General features: G+C 53.1%; 1 protein-coding gene and 1 pseudogene across 2 annotated transcripts in view; both read right to left on the bottom strand.

Annotated features, from left to right (window-relative positions):
• CAPZB (capping actin protein of muscle Z-line subunit beta) overlaps nucleotides 1-13,206 on the bottom strand; it is a 136,838-nt gene that overhangs the window by 40,069 nt on the left and 83,563 nt on the right. For both annotated transcript variants that reach the window (XM_024749708.1, XM_024749709.1), the window contains exon 3: nucleotides 1,592-1,713. In XM_024749708.1, coding sequence (XP_024605476.1) covers nucleotides 1,592-1,713 — 122 coding nt within the window. The remainder of the gene's footprint in view (nucleotides 1-1,591; nucleotides 1,714-13,206) is intronic.
• On the bottom strand, nucleotides 7,852-8,270 carry LOC112402702 (40S ribosomal protein S24 pseudogene; annotated as a pseudogene).

The following is a 13,206-nucleotide window of genomic DNA, read 5'->3' as shown; positions in this document are numbered from 1 at the left end:
TCGTCCATCCTTTTCTTTACTTGCTCTTCAACAATATATACTGTTTATGCAGCTGCTCACTCTCTGGACTCCTCACTAGGACACAAGCTCCACAGAAGAGTGACTCAGCGTCTGACACACGAGTGCCTGCTCACAGAAGCGTGTCGCTGAGCGACCTGTTAGAAGAATGGACACTATCACCCTCCGCTTAATCCACGCGAGAACTAGAGTCCAGAGACAGTAAGTGATTTGTCAAAGTTCCCGTTTGCTCAAGGGGGCAGAGCTGGCTTGGAGCCCACGTGGGCTACCTCCAGTGAATTTCTCCTCCTTTCACTTTTCAGGCCCCAACCCCTCCCCCAAAAGAGCATGAGGCCAAAGCGTTAAGACCCAGCCCAGGTTCTGCGGCTTCTAAAAATAACCTATAGCCTATGGCATTCCTCCACCATTCTCCAAGGTACTGACTACAGCCATCCATCACAGGAATACTGGATGCGTGTAGGGATTCCCAGTCTTTTTTAATATTAAGAACTCCTAGGCACCCTTAAAAACCTAGCTCGGACAACATCTCCTCCAGGAAGTCTTCCTGGAATCAACCTCGGCCTTCTCTATGCTACCTTCTCTATGCAATAAGCTTGGCCCTGGCTGCAGGAATCAGGTCACACAGTAATCAGCTCCTGGGTGTGTCTCCTGTTCTAGACCACGGATCACCCAGGGCAGGGACGCAAGTCGACTTAGTTATTCGCAGCCCTGGACAGGGTGATGGAGAGAGAAAGGACAGCTGCACATCTGTCTGACGAGATTCATTCACATGCCCTTAAGCACGCAGGCCCTCCCTGGGCTCGGGATTCCTGTCATGGGCACATCCTGGACCTTCTCCTTTGCAGGATTTGATGCAATTTTAATGAAGCAGCTTGCTGGGGGTTCTTTCTTTCTTTCTTTCTTTTTAATTAATTAATTAATCTTTGGCTGTACTGGGTCTTTGTTGCTGTGCGCGGGCTTTCTCTAGTTGCGGCGACTGGGGGCTACTCTTCGTTGTGGTGCGCGGGCCTCTCATTGCGGTGGCTTCTCTTTACCGTGGAGCACAGTCTCTAGGCACGCGGGCTTCAGTACTTGTGGCACGCAGGCTCTAGAGTACAGGCTCTAGAGCACAGGCTCAGTAGTTGTGGTGCACGGGTTTAGTTGCCCTGCAGCATGTGGGATCTTCCCGGACCAGGGCTCGAACCCATGTCCCCCGCACTGGCAGGTGGACTCTCAACCCCTGCGCCACCAGGGAAGTCCCTGTTTTTTCTTTGTTTGTTTTTTTACCAACATCCCCCTCCTATTAGACTGTAAGCCCCACCAGGGCAGGGGCTTCTTGTTCACTGCTGCATCTCCAATGCCCAGTGGGGGTACTCCACAGACATCTTCCGGTCAACTGGATGGAATGATGGATAGAAGGGAGGGAGGGACGGAGGGAGGGAGGAAAAGAGGAAAGCCTAGCAGAAGCACAAGCAGAAAGAAGGCTGATGGGCTGTCAGATGTCAAAGCTCAGTAGTCCTTGAGCTGCTGCAGCAGTGGTGAGCAGCTGTGGCGGGCGCGGCACGCCTGCTGCATTCGTGGGGCAGGAGCTCACCTATAGGAGTCCCCATCTCTGTTGTAGTCACATAAAAGGTAATCCTTTCCCACCACCTTGTCTCTGGCGATTTTCAGTGGCTGGTCAACAGAAGACAGGAGATCTTCACATAGACTGGGGACCTGGCAGAGAGAGAGGAAAAGTCAGAACAGAGGTTAAAATAACACATCAAACCCAGGCTGGCTAACGGCATCTGTAGCCATACCGTGGTCAGCATATTTAACATCTAGCCCTTGGTAGCCTGCCAGAATTATGGGCCTGTTCTTTTCTTTTCCACATGTGTCTGACACCAACTGTGTCCCTCTATGAAGAAACCTGTTCTTGAATTACAGTGGAGCGTGATTTCCAATACAGCCTTCCTTCCAAACTGCGCGCAGCTTTAATTACCTGGTCGCCAGGGTGGTCTAGTAACGTACGAACGTGCCTGGTATTGGTCTCTGGTGGGAAAAGCATAAGCTGAAGCCCCGAGAAGAAGGTAAACACTTTAAACACACAGGAGTCCAGAGAGCTCTGAGAAGAAGAGCCAGTCCGTGCCGAGAGCTCCCACAGGCTCCCTTGCTGGGTGGAGTTTCCAGTACTTTCCAGGACCCCAGCCAAGCGTTACCAGGCTGGCTTACGGAGTCAACCCTACCTGCTGCAAAGGCAGCTTCCCGCCAGCTTCCCACAGTGCCGAGCTCCAGCTGCTGTGCTCAGGCTCACCCTCCTGGGCCCCTGCGGGGGGGGGCGGGCAGGGCTGAATCCAGGGCAAGTGCTGCCGAACCGGACACAGAGCCCTGCTAGGAACCAGGCCTCTGGCCTCCTCCTCCCAACTCAAACATCAATTTCCACCGAAATATTCCAGGAAGGGAGGGCAGCACTCTCCAAAATGGATTCCTTCAGGCTTGAGTCACTTCCATGCTATATTTTCAATGTGCTGACTTATTCATTTCATGGGCCAGGGTTTACGGAGGCCCCACCATATCGTTTACCCGACGAGTGGCTGCCAACTGCACCAATAACCCTTCCAAATGGAAAAGTTAAATCATGTGGCAAAGACACCTGAAGAGCAGCTCAGCAGATGGGTGGCCAGTCCCAGCAGTTCCCGTGCTCCCCCGGAAGGCCCCCGCCACCACCAGAGAGGCACGGATGGGGACACGGTCACCTCGGAGACCAGCAGCCTCCGTGGGCTTCTCGAGGCATCTCTGCTGATGGGGGGGTGCCTCCGGACTCGGCCTGGAAGGCGCTGTCTGGCACACCTGTGAGATGGTGACCCTGCCTGGTGACTCACAGCCGTTTCTCACACACCGAGCAGCACCGGGCAGCCAGCCGCCCGACGCGGGACACACGCATCATTAACCCCTGTCGACGACATGCTTATTTCAGAACTCCTTCTGGATGTAACACCCATCTGTGTACCCACCTCCCCAAGCAGAAAGACATACAAACAAAAATGGGGCTGTGTTCGGTTAGTTTTGGTGCTGAGAATACCAAGCGCCTGCCACGTATCATGTACTACACTGGGCCCTTTACAGATGGAAACTGTCTACCGGAAGCTCACACTCACCCTGTGAAGTAGTTATTATCCCCGTTTTACAGATTAGAGAATTGAGGCCCGGAGTCGTGAGGTTGCCCAAGGCCCACACAAGAAAAAAGCAGTAGAGAGAGGTGTCTCCCCCTCTGACCGGAACTCTGGTTTAGCGGACAGCTAAGAGGAAGAAGAGTACAGGCCAAAGGCACGGTCTGCTGGGAAACGACCCCCTCCCACCCAGCCCCTGCTCAGCTATGGCGCCCTTCACCTGGAAAAAAAAGGCCAGATCAAGGCAAGGAAGATTGTAACAGCTTCCACCCAAGGCAGCTGGGATTTGAAGTGGCCTTGCTTTTCTGTCGTTGGCCAACTGCAAGGGCCCTGGGCACCTCTGTGCCCGCCTATCACGTTACAGCCTTTCCCTGGCATCACTACTCTGTTGGGCTGATTCCTTGCCTTACTTGTTGGGCCCTGACTTTTGCCTAGAACCCCATGGGCCCTGACACTACTGGCCTGATTTATCCTGCAGTATTACGTAAAGACCAAGCAAACACGCTCTGAAGTTAGACTTCTTGACTCTGCGACTCACTGGCCTCCTGGCCCGGGGCAAGTCACTTTACTTCTCTACCGAGTTGCATTTCCTCCCCTGTAGAGTGGGGATGAGAAAAACCAACCCGGCTGGGGATTGCATGGGATGATGATGCATTCAGTACCCAGCGTAGCGTCCAGCGCAGGGCAACGCGTGCACATCAGGAACCGACGCACCGATGCCCCTGCTCCCCCTCGGTCCCCAACACCACTGCTGCCTGTCATTCTCAGCCTGCAGCTCCAGCCTGGACGGCAACCCCGGTCTGAACGGCAGCTCCGGCCTAGACAGCGGCCCCAGCCTAGGCTGCACCTGAATTTGCTGTACTGCCCCAGGCACTGGATGAAAATGCACCATTGAGATCCAGTTCTGCCCAGAGCCATGCTGACCCCTTCCCGCCAGTCCTGTTGCGGATGGCTAAGTCCCCCAACAGAAGAAGCTTACAAGATAATGGGATTTGGTATAAACAGGCTTGACCTCACTCCTATTCAAGAGGCTAATTCATGGATCGAAAGTATTTCAATAATTTCTTCCCAGCACTTATACTAACTGAAATGATTTTTTTTATCGATTTGTGGTCATGTCTCTCTCCCTAGAATGTAGGTTTTACCAGGGCGAGGGCTTTGATCCTGTTCACCGCTGAATCCTCAGTGCCCAGGGCAGTGCCTGACACAGAGCAAGTGCTTGACGTATGTGGGAAGGAGGAAGGGAGGAGTTTTACAATACGGAGCCTCCTAAACGCCAATCGGCTTTATTTTTATTTTTTTGCAGTACGCGGGCCTCTCACTGCTGTGGCCTCTCCCATTGCGGAGCACAGGCTCCAGACGCACAGGCTCAGCGGCCATGGCTCACGGGCCCAGCTGCTCCGCGGCATGCGGGATCCTCCCGGACCGGGGCACGAACCCGTGTCCCCTGCATCGGCAGGCGGACTCTCAACCACTGCGCCACCAGGGAAGTCCTCGGCTTTATTTTTAAATTAATAAATTGGTGTGTAGCAAGGATCTTCACCCAAAGAGTATACAGTCAAGAACTAAACTTTGATGGATACCAATGACAGTTTCACTGTGGCTCCAACCAGGAATATGACCCGTGATGTGGTTCCACAGCAGCAGACAGAGAGAGCGGGAGTTTTAGTGAAAGTCCTGGCGTCTGTGTTACTATACGACCCCAAGGAGCACAGCGCAGTGCGAGACTGAGAACTGAGAGAGCTGGGTTCGAGCCCCAGCTCAGCTGTTAACTAGCCACGGAGACCTGGGCTGGGCCCGAGGTTGTTCATTTGGCAAACACAGCAGGTGAGCTGCATTAGACACAGATGGCTGCTGGGCCACTGTAAGAGCCTCACTGCTTCAGCGCAAATAATTCAGGTAAAGAAAGCCTCTAATCAAGACACTATTAGGTTCTTCACATGGTTAAACGTATTCATCCTTTGAGAATGCCCTTTTTTTGGTGTTAAGATGTCCGTAACTTGATGAAACGATAGGTCTTGTTCTTGTTCTAAAGGTTCACAACCAATGACCTATTCCCTCCTCTTCACTTTTAAATGTCTCTGGCCTGTGAAATCAAAAAATGTGGCAGCCACTTTTCTAGAAAATGGGATCCAGCCCTCCCTACCTGTCCAAGTGGATCTGGGTACTTTCAAGGCCAGCATAAAGGAGCAGGAGGGACTCCACTCCCCACTTTGTAACTCACGTCCTTCGAAGCACAGACAACGCAGATTAAGGCAGCGGCGCAAGGGGCTGATCCGTGGTACCAGCTGTCATCAATGGCCACTCCTGTTGCCTGCCCAGCCTCCTTTCCTATTCTTCTGGTCACAAAGCTCCTCACTCCATATGGCTGGGCAAGGCTGATCTCTACTCCACCACCACGCATGGGCAACGAGAGGGCCTCAGCCCCTGGCATATGCAGGGAAGAGTCTTCTCCAGGGGCGATGGAGGGATACACGTGTCACCTCCTTTCTGCCAGGGCAGCTGGGTTGGGGGTGCAGGGCCTGGGCTGCAGCAGGCAGCGGGAGAGTACCTCCCTGTGTTTCTGAGCACTGCAGGGCCGTGGAGATAGTACCTGAGCACCCAGATCCAGCCACCCTTGAAGACCCGGACCTGGACTCTGCAAACTCTACGGCCAGGTTCTAACCAACCTAAGGAAAACATACATCTGAGCTGTAACTCACAAAGCTACGGCTGTGCAACAGGAAAACACAGAGAGCTCACGAACGATGCATGACTTGCCCCACCACAAAGAGCACCTGGCTGTGGTGTGGCTGCATGAGTCTCCACCCAGCAGGTACCATTTTCGCCTTTTGGATAAACTCCCAAGTTGGGCCATATCCTTGTATTCTGTTTCCCTCCACCACTCCTGTTTCTTTGATCCAAGATAAAATGCTCTGTAAAAATAACATTATTGTCGTCATGTGGAACGAGAAGTGTGGACTACACAGTGTGCTCGCAGATTCGTACCACAGCAGCTGCCAAGGGCGCATTAGTCATGATCTGGCACCACCACCAATTCGTCTCACTCCCACCCCCCTTCCCACCCCTGCACTTCTGCCTGAACCCTCTCAACCCACCACACTGTCCTACTCAGTGCTTCTAGACATGCGAGTTTGCACATGCGTTCTTCCACTTAAAAATCCTCCCCATTTAGGGTTGCTGGATAAAACAATGCATTTGGCCAGTTAAATTTGTATTTCAGATACATAATGAATAATGTTTTAGTATGTCTCCAGTTTACACATGACATATATTGGTTGTTAAAACTGGCAACCTGGGCTTCCCTGGTGGCGCAGTGGTTGAGAGTCCGCCTGCCGATGCAGGGGACACGGGTTCGTGCCCCGGTCTGGGAGGATCCCACGTGCCACGGAACGGCTGGGCCCGTGAGCCATGGCCGCTGAGCCTGCGCGTCCGGAGCCTGTGCTCCGCAAGGGGAGAGGCCACAGCAGTGAGAGGCCCGCGTACCGCAAAACAAAAACAACAACAACAACAAAAAAAACACACACAAAAAAACTGGCAACCGATCCCCATATAGTCTTAAATCCTACCACCCTTCAGGGCCCAGACCAAACCCCAACTTCCTTATCAAGATGCCCCCACTCTTTGGAATTCCTGCAGTGACACTGATATCAACTGAATCCTAAATGCTCTGGAGACGGCTGTTCTAACACTGGCCTCAACTATCAGGTTACTCCTTCCTTAAGACTTAACATTCTTCACTGAGCGCTGACTCGGTGGGTGCCCGCAGAGGCCGGTCCTCCAGACCTGGGCCAGTGACGCACACACTGGTGGGTGCTCTGGCGTGTTGGTGGAAGCGGGTATCAATCCTATGATGTAGGGTCACAGTACAGACCCAACCTCACCCCACCTCCTAGTCATGTCAAATGCTTAGAACAGTGGACGAAATCACGTTAAGTCTCATGGATCACAAGTTTGCACAGCAATTTAAATGAAAGGACAGGTCCAAACAAAGCTGGGAGTTCACTCCAGGACGTGTGTGTCATAGGCTCTGCTTCCTCGGGACCCAAGGAGGGCCTCTGGCGAGAACGTGTGCTTGGTGTCGACCATCCGAGGGCTGGACAGTTTCTGTCCAAACTGCCCATCTGACCTGCTTAACAGCCTTTGTAAGGAGTGGTCATATAACACCAAAGGTGTCAGACCAATCCAAGCTGTTGGGGGGATTTAAACCTAATTCCAAGTGACGCGGCATACTAAACAACGTTGCACTGGCCAAGACAGCGTTCCCGCCGTTGTTCCGGTGGTGAAGTTCACGCCTCCATCGGTCTCTCCACTGCCCCTCTGGGGCCACACCCCAGGGAGCAGGGACCGCCTCGCCCTTCACCACCAGCACCACCAGCTGGCTCACGAGTGCCCATGGGGCCACAGGGCCACGGGAAAGATCGGGTGAAACAGGAATAAAGTGAAGTAGGGCAGGGAGAGGGAAAAAAACCCAGAAGGCAGAGGCAGGAGAGAGGCTAGCATGCCACGAGCTACTGCCTCAGGTGACCCTTTAACGATAACGAGAATAAAGAGAAGGTCACCAGGAGGGGGCGGGGGTGCCAGGCACTGCACTGCGTAAACTCTACATGCGTCGCCGCCTTGATTTTTTGATTATTTTTTTCACGTAAAAGGTCTTACTTTATTAATTCTCTCACGACAAATCTGCACAACCACCGCAGAATCTTCACTCCTTCTGCCGTCCGATCTCCAGCTGACTTCCTTTTGCCAGCACCAAACTGGCCTCTGCAGTCCCCACGACCAGAGTCTTTGTTCCGCGCGTGCGCACCTTTCGCTGCTTTCTTGAGGTCTTCTCGTACAGGCCATGTCTTGCAAGCCTGTGTTTGGGCTCATCCTGCTTCGCGTGACCCAAGGGATCGTAAATCATGCCAAGGCCAGTTGTCTTGCCATCACCAACATGGGTTCTGAGCCCAAACACAAAGGTGACGTCTGGTGTGGTCTTGTACAATTTGGCTAGTTTTCCCCAAATTTCTGTCTTAGGTACTGTTGCCTTCCCAGGACGAAGGACATCAGTGCCATTTGTTCCCGCTGAAGTAGTCAGGTGGTCATGAACTTCCTGGTCCGGACAGTTACTGTGTTGCTCATGATGGCATGATGGCGGCTGATCTTCAAGCAGCCAGGAAGCAAAGAGCCTGCATCGCCTCCTTTAATCCTCAAAACAGCCCTGCATATAGATATGGTTACTGTCCCTATTTTAAAGAAGGGCGAGGGAATTCCCTGGTGGTCCAGTGGTTAGGGTTCCGCGCTTCCACTGCAGGGGACACGGGTTCGATCCCTGGTCGGGGAACTAAGATCCCACATGCCGCATGCTGCAGCCAAATAAATAAAGGGGGAGGGGGTGACAAAATAGGGCCTTAGAGAAGTAACTTGCCCCAAGTCACACAGCTACTAGCCAATGTCTAAGAAAAGACATGTGACATACAGTACATCTGGGTTAAAAAAATAAAAATTACAGGGACTTCCACTTCCCTGGTGGTCCAGTGGCTAAGACTCTGCACTCCCAATGCAGGGGGCCCGGGTTCGATCCCTGGTCGGGGAACTAGATCCTGCATGCCGCAGCTAAGAGTTCGTATGCCGCAACTAAAGGTCCCACACGCTGCAACTAAAGATCCCACACGCCACACGAAGACCCAACGCGGCCAGATAAATTTTTTTAAAAGCTATAAAAAAATAACTAAATAAAAATTACATTCACTCTTACTGTTGCCTCAAACTGAATCCTTTTCTACTATCTAGCCCAACAGCTGATCACATGAAAAGAGATACAAATCAGAAGTTTCCGGCCACAAGTGAGGTTTGTGTTTGGGCCACCATATGGTTCTACTTTGCCTCTTCCCCTTCTCCATTAGTTATTAATGTTGAAAAAAATTGTTCAACCAGAAAAAGAAACTTGAGATGAACCCTTAAAAAAGCACAAAAGCCAGACCAGTTCAACTCCATGGATAATCTAATCCACGGCGCCCTCATCTTTAAGAAATGCACCCTTGTACCTCGGTTTTTAAAAAAAATGGCCAAACGAACACATTCCGTCTTTTGATCTGCCCGCTGGCTGAGAGCCCGCCACCAGAGAGATAAGAATCGAAAACAGACCGTGTTCGCTGGGTCGCACACTCAGATGAGTAACGTTGCTGAAACCATGGCTGGGCAGAGTGCTGGCTGGCCTCACTCCCCGGCAGACAGCAAAGTATCAGGATGCCGGGGCTCCCTCCCCATGACCAGCAGAGGTCTCTGTTTACAATCCGTTCCCTTTATTTTTTCCAAGGCCCCAAACCTTCCCTGCTTTTCTCTAATAAAAATTAAAAAAGAAAATAAGGAGAGTGCTTTCAGTGACACACATGCCTGTGTCAGAAACACAACCTACAGTGTGGCATTCTGGAAAGCACCAAACTCAAAATCAAACACAAGTTCGAATCCTTGGTCTGCCACTTCCTGGCTGAGTGTAACCTTCCTAAACCTCAGAACTGGGGGCTACAACACCCACCTCAGTAGATCCTGAGTGCCCACCCCCAGGCACCCATCAGGTGCCATGGATTCAGTGGCAGACGAGATGGACGGGCACAGCCCTGCTCTCCCAAAGCACGCTCCAGCCGCTGGAAACAGACAAGGCACGAGGAGCCATCCTGAGAGTGGCGAGGGCTGTGACGTGGACCTGATGGGGATGGCAGGGGGACTGCAGGGATTCGGTGGTCTAGGAGGTGGACGGAGCTGACATGTGAGTGGAGGAAAGGAGAGGCACTGTGATGGGACCGAAGAGCCGGCCCCAGGCTCCCCCCGCCCCCACCCCGAGGAGAGTAGAAGAGAGAAGCATCTGTGTGCTGCAATCCTCGGCCAGGTGGAGCAGTGCCTGTGGGCCCCTTTAAATGTGATGGCAAGCCCCAGCACACTGTTGTTCATAAAACTTCTTAAAGGCTCCCTCCCACCTCCTCCCCAGACTCCCAGGTTTAAGAAGGATGCACTTGAAGACCCATCCGTGAACGTGGGCCCAGGCGGCCTCTGGAGCCTATGGGAGATGAAGGATCTCCCCCAGCCCCACTGCCCCCCCACCCCGATCGGGGTGAAGGAAACAAAGTCCTCCCCACGACTGCCCAGCAGCAGCTTTTTTGTTGTTGTTGTTTTAAATATTTATTTATTTGGATGTGCTGTGTCTTAGTTGCAGCGTGCAGGATCTTTGGTTGCAGCATGCGGGATCTTTAGTTGTGGCATGTGGGATCTAGTTTCCTGACCAGGGATGGAACCCGGGCCCCCTGCATTGGGAGCACGAAGTCTTAGCCAATGGACCACCAGGGAAGTCCCAGCCCAGTGGAAGCTTTGTTACCAGGACCTTATTTGTCACCAGAAACACCTTGGGCCCTGGAAGCAGAGTTTCCAAGTGAACTGATGTAACACCTCTCCGAGTGCGCATGCCCCACACTGGGGACACCTCACCCCGTCCTGTAAACCCACTCAGAGGGTTTGCCTGAGGAAGCGGAGGGGGAGCCCAGGGGACCTTGCTCACCCTCCAGGACCCCACCCTCCCCACCATGTGGATGGGAAAACCCAAGTGCAGGGAAGCGCCTCACACAGGTGGCAAGGTTGGGGCAGGGCAGAACTGGACTCTGAGTTCCAAACTCTGACCCAGCGATTCCAGAGCACAGGCCCCGCTGGGCTGGCAAGGCGAGCGGCTTCCGCTCCCACACCCACTTCCAGTGGGGCTCCGAGGAGAGGGGGTGGAGAAGGAAGAGAATCGGGGGGAACTCGGGGGCTGCACGGTCCCTGCCCGCCCACCCTGACTCCTGCGCTGTGGGCAGGGACCCGCGACACTGCCAGCGTCACCACCCAGCACAGCCTGACCCCAGGGCCGCCGGCCCTCCTCGTGTTTCAGATCCGGCCTCTCTTCTAATTAAGCTATCGCTGGACTCTGAGAACAGTATACTTTAAGTACAAGTTCAGACAGTTTTCTTCACTTGAAGACTGCGAATTATAAAATGCGCTTTTAAGGAGAACATGGTTAAAGGTACACGACAAGTGTAGGAAGCAATCTCCCAATTTTGGCAACACCATAACGTGTGCGAACCGTGCCCCTCAGATTCGGGCCACCGGCACGGGCTCCTGAGGGTCACATACTGCCAGCCGGGTCTTATCACTGAGGGTCTAACACATGGGAAGCTGCCAACATTAGGAAAGCGTTTCTGATCAACACATGTTCTATTCTGCTTAGAAATCAATTTCTCATGTGCCATTAACAACAAAGAGCTTTCTCAAGAAACAATAAGCCTCCCGCCGCTCTTTTCTTAGGCAGGTGCCCCAAACCACCCCAGAGATAAATAATAAACAAAGGCAAACTTCCTGGGCTGGGTTTCAGCCATTCATACCCCAAAGCTTTGCCTTCTAGAAGCTTGCAGGCTGGAGTAAGAAGCCAGAAGCCTTTTCTAAAGAAGGGTCAGGAGGGGGCAGGACAAAGAGAAGACAAACTGAAAGGGGAAATTGAAATCACTACATGTGGGTCATCCAGGGGCACACACAAGGCTCCTGTTGTCCACATGTAACCCTACGCTTCCCGAAGGGGACGAACCAGGTGCCTAATTAAATTAACTGTTCCCTGGCCAGGAGCGACCGCATCACCTGTGTCTGCGCTGAGAGAAGCTGGGGTCTTTCTAAGCCACCCGCTCCTCTTAATGAAGGAAGGGCTGGTCCCCGAGGAATAGGGCACGATACACAAGCACCTTTAAGAAGCCAGAGGCAGAAAACTCACTGGGTCTAAGTTATGTGCACTGGCTCCTGAGGGCTTCGCGCAGCCACCAGGCCAGTTTCAGGAGCTGCTGCACACGGGGCAGCCAACTGCCTCGGCCTGGACGGCCGCGGGCGGGAAGCTCCCCGACCCGGCCTGGGCCCAGCCTCTGCCGCAGCCCCGCGGCTCTCCCGCGATCCCCTCAGTCACCCCTCCAGCCGACATCCTGACAGTCTCTCCACCAGGATCGCCTGCCCTTCTCCCGGTGCTACCTAGTGACCCCCAGTTATCCTTCAAGGTCCTCTTCTACGCATGCCCAAAGCTTCCTTAGCAAAGGCGATGCCCCTCATCTACGGGCTACGCCCCTGCCGCTCTATATAAGACTGGGTCCCAGGCTGCATGGATTCGGGATGGGGTGTCTTTCCTCAGGGCAGGGATGAGATGTCTGGATGGCCCTGGACCTAGCGTAAGGCTGGCAGGGCTTCCTAAATGCCGGTGGGACCGTGGTTGAATTGTGGAAAAGGAGGGCCACTCAGGTGGAGCTCTGACCTTTTGAAGCCCACGTCTGTCTCAGTGGGAAGCCCCCCACAATGTTCCTCAGCGCCTCTCCGAGAGCTGGACTAGGGACCAGCTGGGTGGGTGGGGGTGAGAGTGAGAGGGTGATGACCTGGGGCGGCACCACATCACTGTGACCAAGGGCCTCCCAAGGCAGATGCAGACTCGAGCCCCTGCACCTTCCCTGGGGTGTGGACCACCACCTTGCGAGGACCTGTGGGGCCGGCCCTTGCCCCTCACACTCCACGCAGGCGCCTCCTGAAGCTGGGCCTATAGCCTCCCCTGTGCGAGGAAGGCATGCGTGGACAGACTGGAGATCTCTTCCCGAATGGCCTGCGGTCCTGCTTTCTCAGGCTGTGTTAAAAGCATTATTGCATTGGGTGCATTCTTACAAATCACCTCAAATCTTTCTGGGAAAAAGACCAGGGAAAAATACATTAAAACAACTCGTTTATCACATGGTCTTTTTGCAAAGACAATGTAACTTCATGGGCCGGACAGAGGGTCCATCTGTTTTAGTATTACCGTTTTAGTGTTATTAGTATTATTAAAGCAATTATCCTAACAACAGCAAACCTTTTTTTTTTTTTTTTTTAAGTGCCTGCTATGCATGAGACACTCTTCTAAGCACGGAACACACATCCTTATTTTATCATCGTGGCAACCCTATACGAAGCAGTGGTGCTACTGTTATCCCAATTTATGTCAAGTTCTCATAATTTACAGACGACGACACTGAGGCACAGGCAGGTTAAGTAT

This window comes from Neophocaena asiaeorientalis, unplaced genomic scaffold (genome assembly GCF_003031525.2).
Source record: "Neophocaena asiaeorientalis asiaeorientalis breed wild unplaced genomic scaffold, Neophocaena_asiaeorientalis_V1.1 scaffold275, whole genome shotgun sequence".
NCBI lineage: Eukaryota > Metazoa > Chordata > Mammalia > Artiodactyla > Phocoenidae > Neophocaena > Neophocaena asiaeorientalis.
The sequence above is the reverse complement of the archived record's forward strand: the minus strand, read 5'-3'. Positions and strand labels throughout refer to the sequence as shown.